The sequence below is a fragment of the Rutilus rutilus genome, assembly GCF_951802725.1.
Source record: "Rutilus rutilus genome assembly, chromosome: 3".
NCBI classification, from domain to species: domain Eukaryota; kingdom Metazoa; phylum Chordata; class Actinopteri; order Cypriniformes; family Leuciscidae; genus Rutilus; species Rutilus rutilus.
In genome coordinates, this window is record NC_140211.1 from 42,692,339 (window position 1) to 42,713,342 (window position 21,004).

General features: G+C 40.9%; 1 protein-coding gene across 1 annotated transcript in view; it reads left to right on the top strand.

Annotated features, from left to right (window-relative positions):
- Window positions 1–2,561, top strand: part of trmt44 (tRNA methyltransferase 44 homolog) — a 291,519-nt gene extending 288,958 nt beyond the window's left edge. Inside the window, exon 11 of the mRNA XM_084403621.1 lies at window positions 2,106–2,561. Within this exon, the coding sequence (XP_084259747.1) occupies window positions 2,106–2,332 (227 nt within the window). The 3' untranslated portion in view covers window positions 2,333–2,561. The remainder of the gene's footprint in view (window positions 1–2,105) is intronic.
- The last annotated feature ends 18,443 nt before the right edge of the window (window positions 2,562–21,004 follow it).

The window sequence follows — 21,004 nt, forward strand, 5'->3', positions numbered from 1 at the left end:
GGTGTCTCACAGTGGATTCGAACCCGGGTCTCTCACACCAAAGGCATGTGTCTTATCCATTGCGCCACACCACCCCCTGTACCTGGCCAACGTAATCCTCAGACAACATTGGCATATGCCTAAAATAAATTTTCAAGTTGGGGATGTAGTAATCGTCAAGGAGGACAATATTACCAGAAATTAATGGAGGCTAGCTAGGGTCGTTGAGACGTGCGGATAAATGGTCTGTGTGGCGCTGTTCAGATGAGTCACGCTGTTTGGGTTTTTGGCGCATAAACATTATATTGAACATCTATCAAACTCTTGTTATCGTTTTATCAGGGAAATTTATATCGTGATTATTATTGTTTTATCGCCCAGCCGTAAGTAGAAGAACTGTCACCGTCCCGCTAGCGGGATGCTTGGCACTCTTTTTTTTGTATTGCCTTTTTTTCTATCACATTTTTTAGAAATCATCATAAATTATCTATCATTCGAAAGCTTAAAAACCTCAAAATTCCTCCTGTGAAAACCGTTTTGAACAGACCAGATCGGACATTGCATTACCATGGAAACAGTACTAGCAGAGCTTTCTAACTAAGCTTTCTAGCAGACTCCTCCCCCTAGTGGGCGGTGTCATGTTTCATATTACAAAATGTATTTTAACTATTTTATAGAACTGCACGATTAATCATTAAAAGATCACAATCTCGATTCAAACACCCACACGATCTCGTTCCTAAATGACATTGATTCGCCGGTGTCTATTAAACCATTGACAAACTCTTACCGAAATATTCAACTCTGTGTTTGCGCTGCCGCTGACCCAGAGAGAGCAAACAGCTGTTTTAACTGAACACAATTTGCACTGACATATCTTAAAATGTCAGTGCCATTGTTTTGTCTCAAGATGCACACCAGTAAAGTTTTTTTCTTTTTCTAAGGCACGTTTATAAAAGCGACTTAAATGTCCTAATTTAACTAAGGCCTAATCCTGGATTAATCTAAGCCCTGTTTGTGAAACCAGGCCATTATGTTTAGTTGTCTGTTCAGAATCGCGATCTCTATTTGACAAAAAAAAAAAAGCAATCCTGATAGCTCTACTATTTTATAATCTTTTTTTTTGGTAATCTTTTCAAAACACATTGTCAGAGAGATCTGAGACTCAAGGTTCCATATTTGGCAACTGTTTTGTGATAGAAGTGATACTGTGACATTTATTTGTCAAAGGAGAACTTGGGTGGAATTTGGGTGTCACCTGGTGGCTATTTTTGGTATAGTGCCTAAACAAATTATATTATTATTATTATATTAAAATATATTATATTTATATTGCTATTATAACTGCGCTTATTTACGTATTTATATTTGCGCTTATTTACATATTAAGTAGCAGTGAGTGGTAATAGACAAGAAATGTACAACTGTACATTACACCCTAATACCATCTTGCTGGTAACGTTTCTTTAGTCATTCAGCAATCCTGCAGCCTGAACCGCTGTAGTGAAACCATCCTTACATTCCACCCTTAGATTCACTTTGTAAGGCCCACCCAATTGGCTCAACGACGGATTCCAATTGAGCAGGTAAAGGTAACCTGCGTTCTGTCTTTTCAGTGCGCAAACTAATTTTATTCCAATTAAACTTTTAGGTTGAAAAACCTGACTTTAGGTTAGGTTGATTTAGGTTTCAACATTAATTGACTATTGATCATTGGTGTAATAGTTTAACTACACATTTGACTATTCTATTTAACTCTTTATTCAAATTACACTCATTCATTCAGATTCCTATAAACTGCTGTTATAGTGCTGTTGACATGTACATCATTGACAATGTAAATGTGCTAGTGCTTAAAAAAATTATATTTGGAAAGATGAACAGGAATCCATATTGAAGTGTGAATGTGTCTTGAAGAAGATAGAGAATTAGACCTCCTCAGCTTCAAAGAAAATGCCATTTTAGTTAACATTATCGACCAGCTAATACCCCACAAAATATTACCCCTTCAAAAGGATGCCCTTGGTTTGCCAATCTGATATGATTCTCATTTCAAGTCTTACAGGTAAATTGTGAGGACAATAATATCTGACATTTCTCTCTGCGTCTGTCTCTTTTTTCCATAGTGCAGGGTGGAAGAGTCTTTATTCGGGACTGGAGGACACATACATCAAGTCAAAGCCCTAGAGTAACCTCCAAGCACAAGCCCCCTCCCTCAGGTGCCTTGAAGACCCGACTCTGCTGGTTCCACACCCACCATCCCCACGGATGCCCTCTGCCCAGTGAGGACTGTGCTTTTGCTCATGGAGCGACTGACTTGAGACCCTCCACAAAACCTACCAAGATAATTTGAACCTGAATGGAAGCTTGTTTTGGCTTTAATAATAGCATTTGACCTGACATTTGGAAAAAGAAAAAACTCAAAAATATTAGTTTTTTTTTAACCTATCCTAGTGGCACCCTTTTTCTTTGATTTTTTTTTTAAAGTAGCAATTTATTCCTGTTGTATAAAAAACATGTCAAATGAACATTGCCAATACTGTCCAGACTTTGTCTAATAAATCCAAACCTGTGTAATGAGATTCATCTATTTTCATTGCATGAAATCCCCCCCACTGGAGCATAAAAAGGCTTGTGTTGAGAGAGGCAATGTGCTGTGTAAATGTTAGGAGCATAAATAATTTGGAGGGCCATGTGGGGGGTTGGAACCTCTGTGGGTCACTGCCCCTCTGCTCAAATGTCAGTGGACAGGATGTTCCTCTCAGACCTGTGGGGGTAAATCGAGGTCAGGGTCTCTAGGTGTACATCATAGATGCAGATTAATATGTTTGATTCAAACAGAACAAACATTAGATTAATCACACATCTATTTTCTGAACTCAAAATGCTTTATTTTGAACTTTACATTTACAAACAGGAAAATGGTCTCATTGTATCCAATGTACAGTACAGTACAAACTGCCGGTATCTATATCTATGGACTTTTAAAGGGTTAGTTCAGCCAAAAATGAAAATTCTGTCATTAACTACTCACCCTCATGTTGGTCCAAACCCGCCAGACATTCGTTCATCTTTGGAACACAAATGAAGATCTTTTTATTGAAATCTGAAAGCTTTCTGTTCCTCCATTGACATCCTATGCAACTACAACTTTCAAGCACCAGAAAGGTAGTAAAGACATCATAAAAGTAATCCATGTGACTCCAGTGGTTTAACCTCAATTCTATGAAGCGAAGCAAGTGCTTTGTGCAAAATAACACAATTTACCACTTTATTTTATTACCACTTTTTATCTATATATATAAACTGAAATTACGTCATCATTTATACAAAATATAAAAAATATATATAAAAAATATAAATAAATAAATTATATATATATACATATATATGATGTATATGTGTATACAGTGGTGGTCAGAATTAACGGCACCCCTGGTAAATATGATAAAAAATGGCTGTAAAAAATAAATTGCATTGTTTATCCTTTTGATCTTTCATTCAAAAAATGCGCAAAAATCTAACCTTTCATTGAAGTAAAATAATTGAAAGTGGGGGGTAAATCACATGATAAAATAAATGTTTTTCTCCAAAACACGCTGGCCATAATTATTGGCACCCTGTTATTAAATACTTTTTGCAATCTCCTTTTGCCAAGATAACAGATCTGAGTCTTCTCCTATAATGCCTGATGAGTTTGGAGAATAACTGACAAGAGATCAGAGACCATTCCTCCATACAGAATCTCTCCAGATCCTTCAGATTTCCAAGTTCATGTTGGTGGTGCTTCTCTTCAGTTCAGCCCACTCATCTTCTATAGGGTTCAGTTTAGGGGACTCGGACGGTCATGGCAGAAGCTTCATTTTGTGCTCAGTTACCCAGTTTTGTGTTGATTTTGATGTTTGCTTTGGACTGTTGTCCTGATGGAAGATCAAAACACGGCCCATTATAAGATTTCTAACAGAGGCAGACAGGTTTTATTTTTTATCTGTTGGTATTTGCTAGAATCCATAATACCATGTATCTGAACAAGATGTCCAGGACCTCCAGCAAAAAAATAGGCCCACAACATATAAGATCCAGGAGTATATTTAACCGTAGGCATGGGGTACTTTTTATCCCTGTTTGCACCAAACACATCTGGTGGGTTTGCTGCCAAAAAGCCCTTTTTTTTTTTTTTTTATCTGACCACAGAATCCGGTCCCTTTTGAAGATCCAGTCGTGTCTGACAACTGAATATGCTGTTTTTGGAGGAGCGAGGAGGATTTTTCTTGAAACCCTCCCAAACAACATGTGGGGATGTAGGGGTTGTTTGATCTTTTTTTTTTTAGGCTTTCTGACCCCCAAGACTCAAGTAATCTCTGCAATTCTCCATCTATGATCCTTGGAGAATCTTTGGCCACTCAAACTTTCCTCCTCGCTGTGCATTAAGACAATATAGACACATGTCCTCTTCCTGGCAGATTCGTAACATCTTTAGTTGATTGGAACTTCTTAATTATTGCCCTGATGGTCAAAATGGGGATTTTCAATTCTTTAGCTATTTTCTTACAGTCACTTTCTATTTTGTGATGCACAACAATCTTTTGCTGCACATCAGAACTATATTCTTTGGTTTTACTCATTGTGGTGGATGATTAAAGAAATGTGGACTTTGTGTATTCATCATATTTAAACTCCTGTGAAACAAGAAGTCATAGCTGGACAATTTCATGTTCCTAGTCCACCCTGGTGTGCTAAATAAAGGTAAATATTAATGAGAATATACTTCAGAGATATTTTACTCATAAAAAATTCAATTCAAATTCAATTCAATTCAAATTGTGGCCAACGTGTTTTGCAGAAAAGCATTTATTTTATAATGTGATTTACCCCCCAATTTCATTTCTTTTACTTCAATGAAAGGTTCGATTTTTGCGCATTTTTTGAATGAAAGATCAAAAGGATAAACAATGCAGATTAATTTTTTTACAACCATTTTTTATCATATTTACCAGGGGTGCTATTAATTCTGACCACCACTGTATGTATATATATATATATATATATATATATATATATATATGAAGAGTTCAGATGCAAAAGCCTCTGTGCCATCTGAAATTTTGTTCTAGAATGATCATTTTTATCAAGCTCGTATATTTAAATTCAGCAATTTCACTTAAATGGCAATGAAAATGACCTATTTATTGTCATTTAAGTGAAATTACTGAACTTAAATATACAAGCTTGATAAAAATGATCATTCTAGAAGAAAATTTCAGATGGCACTTAGAGGCTTTTGCATCTGAACTCTTTATATATATATATGTATATGTGTATATATGTATATGTGTATGTATGTATGTATGTATGTATGTATATATACATATATACATATATATATACACATACATATACATATATATATATATATACATATATATATATATATATATATATATATATATATATATACACATACATACATACATACATACACACACACACACACACACACACACACACACACACACACACACACACACACACACACATATATATATATATATATATATATATATATAGTTTTGGGTGAACTAACCCTTTAAGGTTAACTGATTAGTTAATCTAAAGTTATTTTTATTGATGGCATTTTATTCAAATTAAATATCTAAGAAAAAAACCCTTTTAGATATCGATCTACATATGCGATGGACATTGGTTATGGTCATCTTTGCTCACTCCTTTGAAAGGTATCTTGAGTAAAACAGTTTATTATTTAACGAAGCACATACAAACGACCTGAACGGGAAGAGATGCGAGCTGTTTTACAGAATTTGTAAGTTTGTTGCACAAAACGCCCATGTGAAAATACGAAAGACTGATACTGATTGGTAGCTTTGTTAACAGGGCCTGATAGATAAAACAAAAACATAAATTGTTGAATAACCTTTCCACATATCCAGTATAAAAAGACGCCTAATATAAAAAAAAGAGAGGCTCGAACAAAACCAGTTTGATCAGGTGAAATGACTCCATGCAAAGTTTTTTCAAGCCGAAAAGATAATACTTTAGCTAGTATCTTGTAATCACAATTTAAAAGTGATATGGGACGATAAGAACCACAGTCTAGGGGGGGCTTATATCTCCTAAGAATTAATTAAATAGTAGCTTGATATAGAAGGTTGGGAATAACTTAGAATTTTGAAGAGTCTAAAAAAAACAAAAGCAACACAGGGCATAGTAATTTAGAAAATGCTTCATAAAAATCAGATGGGTAACCGTCAGGACCCAGGGCTTTGCCTGTTTTCAAGGAAGCAGTCGCATCAGCTTTGAATATCCTCATCCAAAAAATCACACAGTCTTCTCTACAGTGGGGAAATCTAATTTATCAAAAAAAAAGTATTCATTTAAGATACATCTTGAGGAGATTCCGAGGTGTACAATTTTCCATAGTATTGTTTAAATTGAGTTTATTTCTTTATAGTCACACCCTATGTTGAGCTCGTAAAAACAAATTCTCAGCCTCTTCAGTCTATACCAGATCAAAGGTTGGAAGATGGATTCAGTGAGTACTGAACATCAATATACACTCACCTAAAGGATTATTAGGAACACCTGTTCAATTTCTCATTAATGCAATTATCTAATCAACTAATCACATGGCAGTTGCTTCAATGCATTTAGGGGTGTGGTCCTGGTCAAGACAATCTCCTGAACTCCAAACTGAATGTCAGAATGGGAAAGAAAGGTGATTTAAGCAATTTTGAGCGAGGCATAGTTGTTGGTGCCAGACGGGCCGGTCTGAGTATTTCACAATCTGCTCAGTTACTGGGATTTTCACGCACAGCCATTTCTAGGGTTTACAAAGAATGGTGTGAAAAGGGAAAAACATCCAGTATGCGGCAGTCCTGTGGGCGAAAATGCCTTGTTGATGATAGAGGTCAGAGGAGAATGGGCCGACTGATTCAAGCTGATAGAAGAGCAACTTTGACTGAAATAACCACTCGTTACAACTGAGGTATGCAGCAAAGCATTTGTGAAGCCACAACACGCACAACCTTGAGGCGGATGGGCTACAACAGCAGAAGACCCCACCGGGTACCACTCATCTCCACTACAAATAGGAAAAAGAGGCTACAATTTGCACGAGCTCACCAAAATTGGACAGTTGAAGACTGGAAAAATGTTGCCTGGTCTGATGAGTCTCGATTTCTGTTGAGACATTCAGATGGTAGAGTCAGAATTTGGCGTAAACAGAATGAGAACATGGATCCATCATGCCTTGTTACCACTGTGCAGGCTGGTGGTGGTGGTGTAATGGTGTGGGGGATGTTTTCTTGGCACATTTTAGGCCCCTTAGTGCCAATTGGGCATCGTTTAAATGCCACGGCCTACCTGAGCATTGTTTCTGACCATGTCCATCCCTTTATGACCACCATGTACCCATCCTCTGATGGCTACTTCCAACAGGATAATGCACCATGTCACAAAGCTCGAATCATTTCAAATTGGTTTCTTGAACATGACAATGAGTTCACTGTACTAAAATGGCCCCCACAGTCACCAGATCTCAACCCAATAGAGCATCTTTGGGATGTGGTTGAACGAGAGCTTCATGCCCTGGATGTGCATCCCACAAATCTCCATCAACTGCAAGATGCTATCCTATCAATATGGGCCAACATTTCTAAAGAATGCTTTCAGCACCTTGTTGAATCAATGCCACGTAGAATAAAGGCAGTTCTGAAGGCGAAAGGGGGTCAAACACAGTATTAGTATGGTGTTCCTAATAATCCTTTAGGTGAGTGTATGTTATAGAACTAGATAATTAATCTAGTTGCCTCTTTCACTCTCTATTTTTACAAGACGAATATGAAATTATTAAACCATGCAGATAACATTTTAAGGTCTCCCAAATGGTAGAATAAGCCATACCCTGAGTACTATTGAGTTCAAGAAAAGAATATATATTTGATGAGATCAATTTGACAAATTCTTTATCCCTTAATAGACCAGGGTTAAAAGACTTGATGATGCTTTGGGGGTGCTTTTGGAAAGTTAAGTTCCAGAACAGCTGGTGCGTGATCAGATATTACTATGTTTTCAAACGAGCAATTCTGCAGATATGGAAGAAGTTTATCTAGAAAAAAAGAATCGATTCGTGAATAGGACTGATGTACTTGCGAATAAAAATTATATTTCCTTGCGGAAGGGTTTAAAGGACAAGTTCGGTATTTTACACTTAAAGCCCTGTTTTCAGATGGTTTCTGATGAAATACAATGGTTAAGATTGAAATTTGGACAAATGCTGCTGGCCCGAGAATTTTCGGTTTCTGTGGTAGCACCCCCCCACCTACACAATGGTTGCATAGGTGCACTGGAACAATCCTTCCTAAAACGCATTAAACTTTCATTTACAAAGACGTGAAACTCACCGAGTGGTCAGGGGTGTTCACTGATATGCTCACACAAAAATCGCTGCAAAAGATGCTTTCCAACAGGTGTTTTACCATTCATTGTAAAACTGTGGACCTATTTTTCCAAACGCCTCACACCCGTACATTCTTCCGTTGAGAGCTTGAATAATAGACACTCCAGCCTAGTTGAGCCCAACCGGCGGAGTAATACCGTACCTCACAGCACATCCAATACAAGTCAATGGAGTTGGACAAAAACTACGATAAAACCTGTTGGAAAGCATTTTTTGCAGCGATTTTTGTGTGAGCATATCAGTGAACACTCCTGACCACTCTGTGAGTTTCACGTCTTTGTAAACAAAAGTTTAATGCGTTTTAGGAAGGTTTGTTCCAGTGCACCTATGCAACCATTGTGTAGGTGGGGGGGTGCTACCACAGAAACCGAAAATTCTCGGGCCAGCAGCATTTGTCCAAATTTCAATCTTAACCATTGTATTTCATCAGAAACCATCTGAAAACAGGGCTTTAAGTGTAAAATACCGAACTTGTCCTTTAAAAAGCGAATTGCATCACGAATACCATAGTTATGCAGAAAAGATTGAATAATCGCTGCACATTTTGAAAAAGATATAACTTTTTTTGAGGACCTATAAAGTCGTGGACACATCACACAGTTAAAATCTCCGCCCAGGATTAATGAATGAGAGTGAAGGTCAGGTATACATGATAAAAAGAGGTGATAAAGGAAACATCATCATAATTAGGGGCATATACATTAGCAAGAATTAGGGAGGTTGAAAACAAAGTTCCTGTTACAATGACATATCTGCCCTTATGATCTGCAATTACTAGTGCACTACTGCAAACGGAGTGGATTTATGTACCAGAATGCCACAGCCCCTTGACTTGTGAACGATAGACTTGACCTACCCAGTCTTTTTTCCATCTAAAATGGTCAGAAGCACAGAGGTGAGTTTCTTAAAGAAACACAAAACTGACTTTCAGTTTCCTAAGATGAATCAGAAACATAATAATAATAATAATAATTTGCTACATTTATATAGCGCTTTACATAGATGGGGGAATCTCCTCAACCACCACCAATGTGCAGCATCCACTTGGATGATGCGACAGCAGCCATATTGCGCCAGAACGCCCACCACACACCAGCTTACTGGTGGAGAGGAGACAGTGATGAAGCCAATCAGTATATGGGGATGATTAGGAGGCCATGATGGACAGAGGCCAAACATATTGCGTTTGACTGGATTATTCAAACCTTTACAGTTCCAGCTAACCCATCTCACCAAACCATCTTCATTAGCCCTACCACCCATCATTTAAAGAAAAAAAAAAAAAGGAGAAAGACCAACATTTTTCTTGTAAAACCCAAATAGTAATGCAAGGAACAGTACAGAAAAGAATGAAAAAATACAAAAGAGCAATGGCCCAGTCTTGTGCTAATGAGATGAACAAAGAAATGAGAACATAACACACTTCAAGAACCCTAGCGCAAAGCCTAGCCTAAGCTGCCCACCCCGGCTCGCTTTTTCGCCAAATATCCTCCTTGACATCGTAGCGATGGAAGCTAATTACGAAGGCTCGCGGACGGCTTTCCTCCGCAGGTTTCAGTGCAAGTGTACGATGTGTATGAGCAAGGAGTGGAGGTTCAGGCAGATCAAATATCTCCACCAAAGCATCTGCCATGAACTTCGCCTTCCAAACCTTCCGGAATTCCCACCAAGCGAAGATTGGATCTGCGGGAACGACACTCTAAATCGGTGCACTTAGCTTGCAGTGAGGAAATCTCTTTTTGGAGAGAAACGACTGTTGTTGTCCAATCTGAGGTAACGGTCTCCAGGCTTGTTAAGCGCTCACTCTGGGTTTTGAGGTCTTCTTTCAAAGATGAAAATGGGTTATGCATTTCTTCTTGTACCAGGGAAATTTTGCCTCGAATTTCAGTGTTGTGCGCGTCAAATTTGGCGTGAATTCCACTTTCAAGCCTGTTAATGCCATATTCGCAACACCCTCAGGCTGGAAAGTTCAACTGTTCCCAAAGACGAAATTTAAGAGCTGGTTTGCGGAGCTCCCGACTTATGCGGCCTCACATGGCAGGTGCAAAACTGCGGAAGTCTCAGGACGCGTACTTTCATGTCTTGATTCTCCCTCGACACAGGCCGTTCCTATGCTTTGCGTTCGAGGGTCGGGCATATCAGTACAAAGTCCGCCTAAAAGGGCTGCTACAGGACATTGTGTACATCAGCCAGAAAGGTGGTCTACGCTCCCGTCGCATGTCGCAACTCACCCACCATCTCTTACTATGGAGTCAGAAGCATATGAGGTCGCTTCGTGCCATTCACATTCCAGGCATGCTCCATCATGCAGCCGACGAGCTCTCACGACAGCCTGCGCTTGGTTCCCAGAACTCTCACTCCTCGGGTCAGCCCCTCCCTGGCGCATTCCTCTGAGGAAAGATCTGCTTTATCAGAGACAGGGCACCTTATGGCACCCACGTCCAGACCTCTGGAATCTCCATGTCTGGTCTCTGGACGGAGGTTCTAGTTGACCTACCCCAGGAGGTAGTGAACACCATCACTTCGGCGCAAGCACCGTCTACGAGACACACTTACGCCTTGAAGTGGAACCTGTTCTTTTGAATGGTGTTCTCACCGAGAAGACCCCCGGACTTGCCTGATCAGGTATAGCTCCTAATTGGAAGCCCAAGCCCAATCCCAGCCAGGGGGCACTCTGGCTGGGGAGGGAGGTCGAAAATGACCACGATGGATCACTGGGAGCACCAGGGCCTTCAAGGCAGTGACCTGAGCTGGAGAGGGTGCACTCTGGCTGGGGAGAGTGAGTTCAATCTCCACCGTGGTGGAGCTCTGAAAAAACATAAAACCTCCAGGAAAAAAGACGGGCTGATTTTTTGAAAAGTGCATCCCAGGCAGGGTGCAGCCTGCCTTGGCACGAATCAAGCTCAAATGCCCTTGGCGGGTTTGACTGTGGGCTTGGCTCTGGAGTCAAATTCGAAAAAGTCCATAAATATGCTGTGGGTTAAGACCTCCATGCTCTCAGTGCCACTATCCCGGGCACAGACAGATCGGTGTGCCTTCAGGCCTATATGGAGGAGGGGAGTGCGGTGGAGGCACACACACACACAAACCCACCCCCTCATCAGACCATCGTGAGCCCTACTCAGAGTCGCTCTGGGTGGGTATAAAATCCAGATTACACCGTGCGCTGGAGCTCTGGAAGTCCTGGAGGGAGAGGGCCTCCAGGAGCAATCCAAGCCCAAGCAGAGAGGTCGAAAATGACCGCAATGGATCACTTGGGAGTCTTAAGCACCATGGGATTCAACGCAGTCACCCAAGCCAGAGAGGGTGCACTCTGGCTGGGGAGAGTGAGTTCAGTCTCCACCGTGGTGGAGCTCTGTCGTCTCTTCCAGGTGTAGCCTCCTCCCTAACTAGGCCGAAGCCTTACATTCCATATGTAGTACATCCCTAGTGGGTTAGTCCATGTGTGTAGTTCCACATTTACACTCCAACTCGTGTGATATTGCTCATATGTAATAAATGATTATAATAACATGGAAATAATGTGACAAGTTTAACATCATTGTATTGACTTCTCCAAGTAAAACCTACAAACTTCAAGATTTTCAGTTATTTCAAACTTTCAGAAAACATAAGCCAACATCAAAGTTTGTCATCAATCATTTTGCAAATTACTCTTACCTATTTGGTGATGCCATCAAAGGGGATTTTTTTTTTTTATATGCTAAGCTAATATGGACACAAAACATGACCAGAGGGATTTGTCCTTCCCTCACAGTAAACAAAGTCTGTTCTGCTTTGAGTCTTGTTCTCACTTCTATTTTTTAAAAGCAGGTTGCATGAAAAAAACACCCACTCCAGCATAATACAATTTTCTAAGGTTAGCAAGTTAAAATGATGAATCGTGACATTATGGGATATGTTGAGTCTTGAGTTTTGCTGAAATAAGACATTACAGACATTCCCATTAATCTTGTGGCAAATATGGATGACACTGGACTGGACAATCAGAAGGAGTGAAAATATTTAAATGGCATCTCAGTGGCTTTTCTCTGAAAATGATTTGCTGTGTTTGGTTTGAACACAGTGTGAAATCTGTACCTGAACTACTAGGAATATGGCGGTGTTCTGAAGTCTATAAAAAACACAGATAATTGCTTATTAACTCTTTACATTGGAGTACTTTACAAATACTCACATAATCCCTTTGGTGGTGTTTTTAAATAGAGTAGAGGTAATGAAAAGCCATGACTAAGGGGAGAGCTGAAAGCCAGTTAGACAGTTGTACAAAAACATCTACCACAGTATTCCAGTGGCTTCCTCACTCTTTTTGTCCTCTTTCCAAGTCATCTGCAAAACACAAAGCCAGCATAAAATCTTCACAATATCTGGAATCTTTATAAACCAATGTCAGTTGGTTTATAAAGATTGCGCCTGGACATGACGACAACACAGCCCTTAAGTGTCAACTAGACTCTCCCCTGTGAAAGGCCTCCTTCCTGTCCCTTTACCTCTGTACAAATAGAACGTTATCAAAATGATTCCAGTTCGCATGGATACACAGAAGCGATTAAAAATTCTGTATTATGCAGGCCAGACAAGTTATTTGGTGATATGCGCCTGCGCACATACAGTATATATTCAAATGCACATAACCTATAGACTAAACACATAAAATATGCATGTGCACACTGTCGCCGTTTTCTCAGATTCACGTTTTTTAAGTTTACACAGAGATGATAAAGTTTTTCAAAATTTTCAAAACTTGCATCTTGGAACCTATTTCAAAGTTTGCGTTCTCGAGCCACCAAACACTGTTGTTGTGCAAATGAACGGCCAGAACACATTAAAAGTTTTCTGTTTTCAATTAAAACAGTGTCGTGTAAGTGGCCCCTAAGTTAATAACTAATGATCTTTGCAATGGAAGTGAATCAATCAAAAACTAAATTTAGCTGGACAATAACTTTATTCTAGAGCTGCTGTATTTAAACCATCTAGATATTGTTAAAAGCGCTATATAAATGGTGACTTGACTTGACTCAGTACAGCACTAGGTTACACTTTATTTTGATAGTATTCTTTACACATTCTACTTATAACTATAAGTAACTTTGCAACTACACGTCAACTAACTCACATTAACTTGACACTACATGTAAACTAACTCTTAAGAGTATTAGTAGACTGTTAGGTTAGGGTTAGTAGAATAAGTTGACATATAGTCAGTAGAATGTCTATTGGGGGACCATCAAAATAAAGTGTTAGCTACGGTGGCCCAGTAGTGCACAACACAATGAAATTTAAAAAGCAAACATAAGTTCACAACACAACGAAATTAATCCACAACACAACGGAAAATGTACAACACAACGGAAATGAGCCACAACACAACGGAAAATGTACAACACAACGGAAATAAGCTACAACACAATGGAAAATGTACAACACAACGAAATAAAGCCGGAACACAACGGAAATGCTTCCGACCACTAGAGGGCTCTCGGAGCGCGGTAAAGTTAGTTTTCTTTGCCATTGCTCTATAGAGTCTGCAGTCATAATATATCAATACCATGATTAGTTTTAACAGTATGTAACCAATGTATATCGACATAAAATATGACTTCAAAATCACCTACATGAATTATAGCTGCTTATACTCGAGAATGCTTTGACCACCACAGCGCATAAACCCTAAGGGAATGTCTAGCAATTCCACCAAGTTGTTAAAACGTATAATTTATTATAATATAATTTGATAAAAAAAACAAAAAACATTTGGTGTATTGCAGAATTACAGGAAGGTATAGGAAAATTTCACCCGTAATAAGTGAGTCTGATCACTAGGAACTTACCACAAGCTTGGGGACATGAAAAAAACAACAACAACAACCTTTAAGTGAATTACAGTAGGCCTTACGTTTTTATAAAAAAAACAATTGTGTACTGTGCATACAGGGAGCTATTGGCACAATTTCACCTGTTGTAAGTCAGTCTGGTTAATATGAACTACAACCTTTGAAACATGATAAAAGAAAAAAACACTTTTATTATGGAAGTAAAATAATGCCAAATGTTTTTGAAACAAAAAAGCCTGTTGAATTGCACTACTTGAAAAAAATAGGCATTGCATTAACCATGCTTGCATTTTAATGCATTTCATTTTTAGGGCTTGCATTTTTATGGGCTGAAATTCAACATGGTTGAATATTTAAGCTGTGAATATTTCAATTAAAAACATTTCAAACACATTTTCATTATTAAAATTTCAATAATCCATATTCACCTTTCATATTTCACTTCCAAAATATTCAAACTGTTTAAAAATACAACCTATAATATTCAACAGGCAATTTTCGGTCCATTTTATTTCGCTTTGCAAATTCACTTCCACAAATTCAGTGGTTCAAATTCCACAGTAAATTCAACATTGACATCCAGGAACTGCAGGAAAAGCAGTAGATTGCCGAGCATACTCTCCATCTGCTGTTAGTCCATCTCACCAGCAGGTGGTGCAAAAGCGCGTGTTGTTGACGAAGACCAGCAACAGTTAGAGCAAGCCATTCATTCATAAAATGAAAATGATTATCTGTGTCAGTATATATGGGGAAAAGATGATAAAGACACAAAAGCTGTGTTTATGTTTCATTCAATAACTTCATTGTTACTTTCCCTGTGTAGCCTACATGTTATCAGCTTTCTCTACCATGAACGGGATTATAATCGGTTTCCCTCAATACCTCATACTCAAGGATGCCCTTTCCGTCGGGACAAAACGCTTAACGTAGCTTAATGGACTAATACAGTGATATAAAAGACCAAACTCGCACCTTATTGGGGATGTAGGCTGTAGGCTACTATATAGGCTACAGGAAAGCAGATGGACTCAGAATATGAACTTAAAGGTGGTATCAGCGATTTCAGGCCCAAACATAAATGATCACATTCATCTAATATTTCGCTAGCTGCACGCCCCATAAGCATGCTGTCAAAAAACCGCGTCTCTCTAGGAAGCCTAGGCTCTGAGATCTGCACACAAAAACAGCTGTTTTCAGTCTGTTTGGCCAAACAATCAAAACCCAAACAGATAGTGTTCCAACCAATCATCGACAGGGGCGGGTGTTGTGAGGTTTTGCGCTCGTGCACGGCTGCCTATGACGGCTGCACGCGAAAATCTCACAACACCCGCCCCTGTCGGTGATTGGTTGGAACACTATCTGTTTGGGTTTTGATTGTTTGGCCAAACAGACTGAAAACAGCTGTTTTTGTGTGCAGATCTCAGAGCCTAGGCTACCTAGAGAGACGCGTTTTTTTGACAGCATGCTTATGGGGCGTGCAGCTAGCGAAATATTAGATGAATGTGATCATTTATGTTTGGGCCTGAAATCGCTGATACCACCTTTAACGCGCAAAGTTTCATGCTGAGCGTTTCGTGATATACTGGCATAAAATCAACACTTGATCAATTAATACTGACACTTTCTCCTCTATTCTATTCTCTCTCTCTCTCTTTATATATATATACAGTATATATATATAGTATAGTATGCCTACGTGTACTGCATTAGCTTAAACTGGGAAGAGTCATAGCACTTGCATATTGTTGTCCTCCTATTGTTTAACTGTAAATCACTTTGGATAAAAGCGTCTGCTAAATCATTAAATGTAGCCTAAATGTAAAATTGGCTTGACATTGGACATTCGCACATTTAGGGACCGTCTCTAAAGTTGCATACAACATTGGCATACACGTTTCTAACTTCAATAGCAAACTTGAATAAATATCAAAAATCCAAAGGGTGCGCATTATGCCTGACACTACATGAACACTTTACAGTTGGTTTTATGACTGTAAGTTGTTCTATTCAAATGCTATTGAAGTTAGAAACGTGTATACCAATGTCGTATACACTTTAGAGACGGACCCTAAATGTGCGAATGTCCAATGTCAAGCCAACTTTATGCCAGTCTATCACTGGCGTTTTGCTCAGCATTAAGCTTTGCACGTTATTCTGAGTCCATCTGCTTTGCCTGCGAGTTTGGTCTTTTATATCACTGTAATTAGTCCATTAAGCTACGTTAAGCGTTTTATATGTCCAGCAGGGGAATCCTGAAGTATTGAATTGAATTGAATAAAACAGCCGTCATAATAATCACAAATACACTTAAATTGCTGTAAATGAGTTTTATGAATGAATGGCTTGTTCTAACTGTTGCTGGTCTTCGTCAACAACACGCTTTTGCACCACCTGCTGGTGAGATCGACTAACAGCAGATGGAGAGTATGCTCGGTAATCTACTGCTTTTCCTGCAGTTCCTGGATGTCAACGTAGTATTTTCTGTCGAATTTGAACCACTGAATTTGTGGAAGTGAATTTTCAAAGCGAAATAAAATGGACTGGAAATTGCCTGTTGAACATTTTAGGCTGTATTTTTAAACAGTTTGAATATTTTGGAAGTGAAATATGAAAGGTGAATATGGATTATTGCATTTTTAATAATGAAAATGTGTTTGAAATGTTTTGAATTTAAATATTCACAGCTTAAATATTCAACCATGCTGAATTTCAGCCCATAAAAATGCAAGCCCTAAGAATACAATGCATTAAAATGCAAGCATGGTTAATGCAATGCATATTTTTACAAGTAGTGCAATTCAACAGGCTTTTTTGTTTCAAGAACATTTGGCATTATTTTACTTCCATATTTATTATATTACAGAAATGTCCTAAAAAAAATTGTTTACTGTAAATACATGAAGGGAGGTATTGGAAAAAAGTCACCTGTAGTAAGTCAGTCTACTACCAATACTGCTGTGTGCCAGTGCATCCGTGCCGAGGGTTCCTTCAGACAGGGAATAGAACAACTGGCAATGGGTCGTGTCCGGAAAGGCAAACAGATCTATCTGAGTGGCTCCGAAGATTCCCCATATCAGCTGGACCGCCTGGGGATGGAGTCACCATTCTCCCGGAAGAGGCGGCTGCCGTGAGAGCTCGTCGGCTGCACGGTTGAGCACACCAGGGATGTGAATGGCTCGAAGCGACCTCAGATGCTTCTGACTCCATAGGAGGAGATGGCGGGCGAGTCGCGACATACGACGGGAGCGTAGACCACCTTGGCGGTTGATGTACGCAACGGTCGCAGTGCTGTCCGTATGGACCAGTACGTGCTTGTACTGAAGTAGCCCTCTGAGGCGGTACAAGTCTAAGCGTACTGCTTGCAACTCTAGGCAGTTGATGTGCCAATGCAGTTGGGGCCCCGTTCAAAAACCCCGAAACTGCATGCCCGTTGTACGTGGCCCCCCAGCCGTTGGCAGAGGCATCTGTGAAAACCACAGCATGCCTGGACACCTGGACTAAGGGCACTCCAGCGCAGGGTCTGACCCAGGGCTGAAGGTTTGGCGACAATGCGGGGTGATGTTCACCCGGAACGTGCCGCTCTGCCACGCCCATCTCGGGACTCGATCGTGAAGCCAGCGCTGAAGCGGTCTCATATGGAGCAGACCGAGCGGCGTTACTGCGGCTGCCATATGCCCCAGGAGCCTCTGAAACTGTTTCAGTGGGACCGCTGACTTGCCTTGAAAGGACTTGAGGCAGTTGAGCACTGACTGGACGCGCTCCTCCGTAAGGGCGCGTGGTCTGACCAACCGAGTCCAACTCCATACCAAGATAAGAGATCCTCTGCGTGGGGCAGAGTTTGCTCTTGTCCCAGTTGACCTGAAGCCCCAACTGGCTTAGATGCCGAAGCACCAAGTCCCTGTTCGCAGGAGTGATGAGATAGTTAGTAGATTGTGTTCACTGAATCGCTGGCTGTCTGAGTGGTGTCCGTGTAATAATATAGAATTCATAGACAATTGGAAAAAATTTTGGGGCAAACCTGACCTGTTGAAAAGAGATGGTATTCATCCCTCCTGGGATGGTGCTGCTCTTCTATCTAGTAATATGGCTCATAGTCTTAGAGCTCAAACATGACAAATTGGGCACCAGGTCAGGAAGCAGACAGACTGGCTAAACCAACCGTCTGCTAGCGGCCTCGCGTCACCCAGGTCAGATAAATCCCATCACATAGAGCCTCTTTCACCTAGCTATCATCATATAGAGACTGTGTCTGTTCCCCGATTTTGGAAATCCAAAAAATGTTTAAACCTATCTAAGGTTAAAAATTTAATTGATGTTCAACAAATAAAAAACAGCTATAATACAGATGAGCAAATGCTAAAGCTTGGGTTGCTGAATATTCGATCGCTTACTTCAAAAGCACTCATTGTTAATGATATGATTTCAGATAATAACCTAGATGTGCTGTGTTTGACAGAAACCTGGCTAAAACCAAGCGATTACATTACTTTAAATGAGTCCACCCCGCAAGACTACTGTTATAAACATGAACCTCGTCTTAAACGCAAAGGGGGTGGTGTTGCTGTAATTTATAGTAATATTTTCAAAACCACTAAGAAATCAAGTTTCGAATATAATTCTTTTGAAGTGTTAGTGCTTAATTACAATTATATATATATAATACAGGTTAACTAGTTTACATAAAAGGTACTAATATATAAAATAACAATAAAAGTAAATCACTCCCAAGGACTTGTTCATATAAAGCCTTTCGCCTCTTCGTCCTCCTTCTTCGGACCTTTTCTTTGTTGCATTCTGTGTCTCCTCCGCAACACATAGATGGTAATGCTTGCATTTTTCTTCTTTCTTTGACAAAACTCTTTCTAATACATGTCTTGTTCCTCACTATGCTTTTTAATAAATGCTTAAAACATTAAGTGTGGTATGTTTTTCTTTATAAACCACTTTCTCAATAAACCATTTTACAAAAACAATTGCAGTGTTTTTCTTTATAAACCATTATCTCAATAAACCATTTTACAAAAACAATTGCAGTGTTCCCTTTCGTTCGGTCACTCCTACGTCACGTCGGTAGGAGTTACCAACAAATTGGGATCACGTTAGGGAGACTTCGCCTTCGAGTGAAACTAAAATGAGCCAATGGACATTGGCATGCAGGATTTGCATTCCACGCCCTGCCTGCCAGTGCGGGTATAAAGCGGAAGCGCGAGCATACACAAATCGCTTTTTTCTTCGGAGCCGACCAGTTGTGTCCTCTGAGTGAATGAGCGTTTGGGATAGTGATTCTGCAAGCTCAACGAGTCTGCTGTTTCGAGACCTCTCTGTGTTGGTGTTATGGTGCTTCAGTGATCTTTGCGAGTCTCCCAGGTAACGGCTGTTACTTCACGCTATCTCCTCTTTCAAAGAGCTGTTGTCACAGCTGGTATCCGGTTGAGTGCACACAGCGGGCTTGCAGTTTCCCCGTTGTGTTGCCGCGTTGATACATGTGTGCTTCAGCACAATAAAGAGAGCGTTTTCTGAAAGAGCAACACGAGTGAAGATCGCGTCCTTTTCAGGATGACGTTTTACCCGTGTGTTTCTGGATGTGGTCAATCTCTACCACCGGTTGATGGTCATGATCGCTGCCTCTCGTGTTTGGGCCTCACGCACGCTGAGGCAGCGTTCGTGAATGAGTCATGTTCCCACTGCGGGAACATGACCATCGTGATGCTGAGATCAAGACTGAGATCAAGACTGAGAACCCTCAAATGAGGAGGAGTCCCTTTGGAGATTCCCCGATCTAGTTCTTCTTCTGGTTCACTCCAGAAAAAGGCTACTTCGGCTAATCCCATTGGTGGTCTGAGGATTACAGTGAGGAATGAACCGCCGGGTGAACGACCCCCACAGGATCCTCGCTCCTCTGCATTGCTGCCATTGGAGCCCCCACAGGAGACTGCTGGGCCATCTTGTGTGGTCCCAGTCGTTTCCGTCGGGGCTCCGCCGGAGGACCAGGTGTCGATCGCTGCATCGGAGGGAGAGCGGTCATCTTCTGGGGATGCCCCCTTTGGCAACGTTGTCCGAGCCTGACCCGAAAATGGCCGCTATGCTTGCCGGGCGGCCGCGAGTGTCGGGCTCGTGTGGAATCCTCCACCGTGTCCCGAACCCTTGCAGCTCGTTGATTGGTTTCTCGGGCGGGCCGTGCTGGTTCTCAGCGCGCCGCCCCGGTTCCTTTCTTTCCGGAAGTGCATGAGGAGGTGACGAGATCGTGGACGGCCCCTCTGGCGGCCAGACACAGGTCGACTCCCTCCTCCTCCTCCCTCACCACTCTCGATGGCGGGGCAGTGAAGGGATACGAGGGCTTCCCCCCAGTGGAACGGTCGGTTGCGATGCAATTGTGTCCTAAGACCGCGTCCACCTGGCGGGGTAACCCCACGCTTCCCTCCCGCACATGTAGGTATTCTTTCGGGCTAACCGGTAAGGCTTACAGTGCGTGTGGAGAAGCTGCTTCTGCCCTGCATGCCATGGCGCTTCTCCAGGTTCACCAGGCCAAAGCGCTCAGTGACATGCAGGTGGGTGGTACCGATCCAGGGGTGCTCCAAGAGCTGCGTACGGCGACGGACCTTGCCCTCCGGGCGATGAAAGTCACCGCACATTCCCTGGGCCGGGCGATGTCCACATTTGTGGTCCAGGAGAGACACCTTTGGCTCACCCTGGCCGATATGAGGGAGTCTGACAA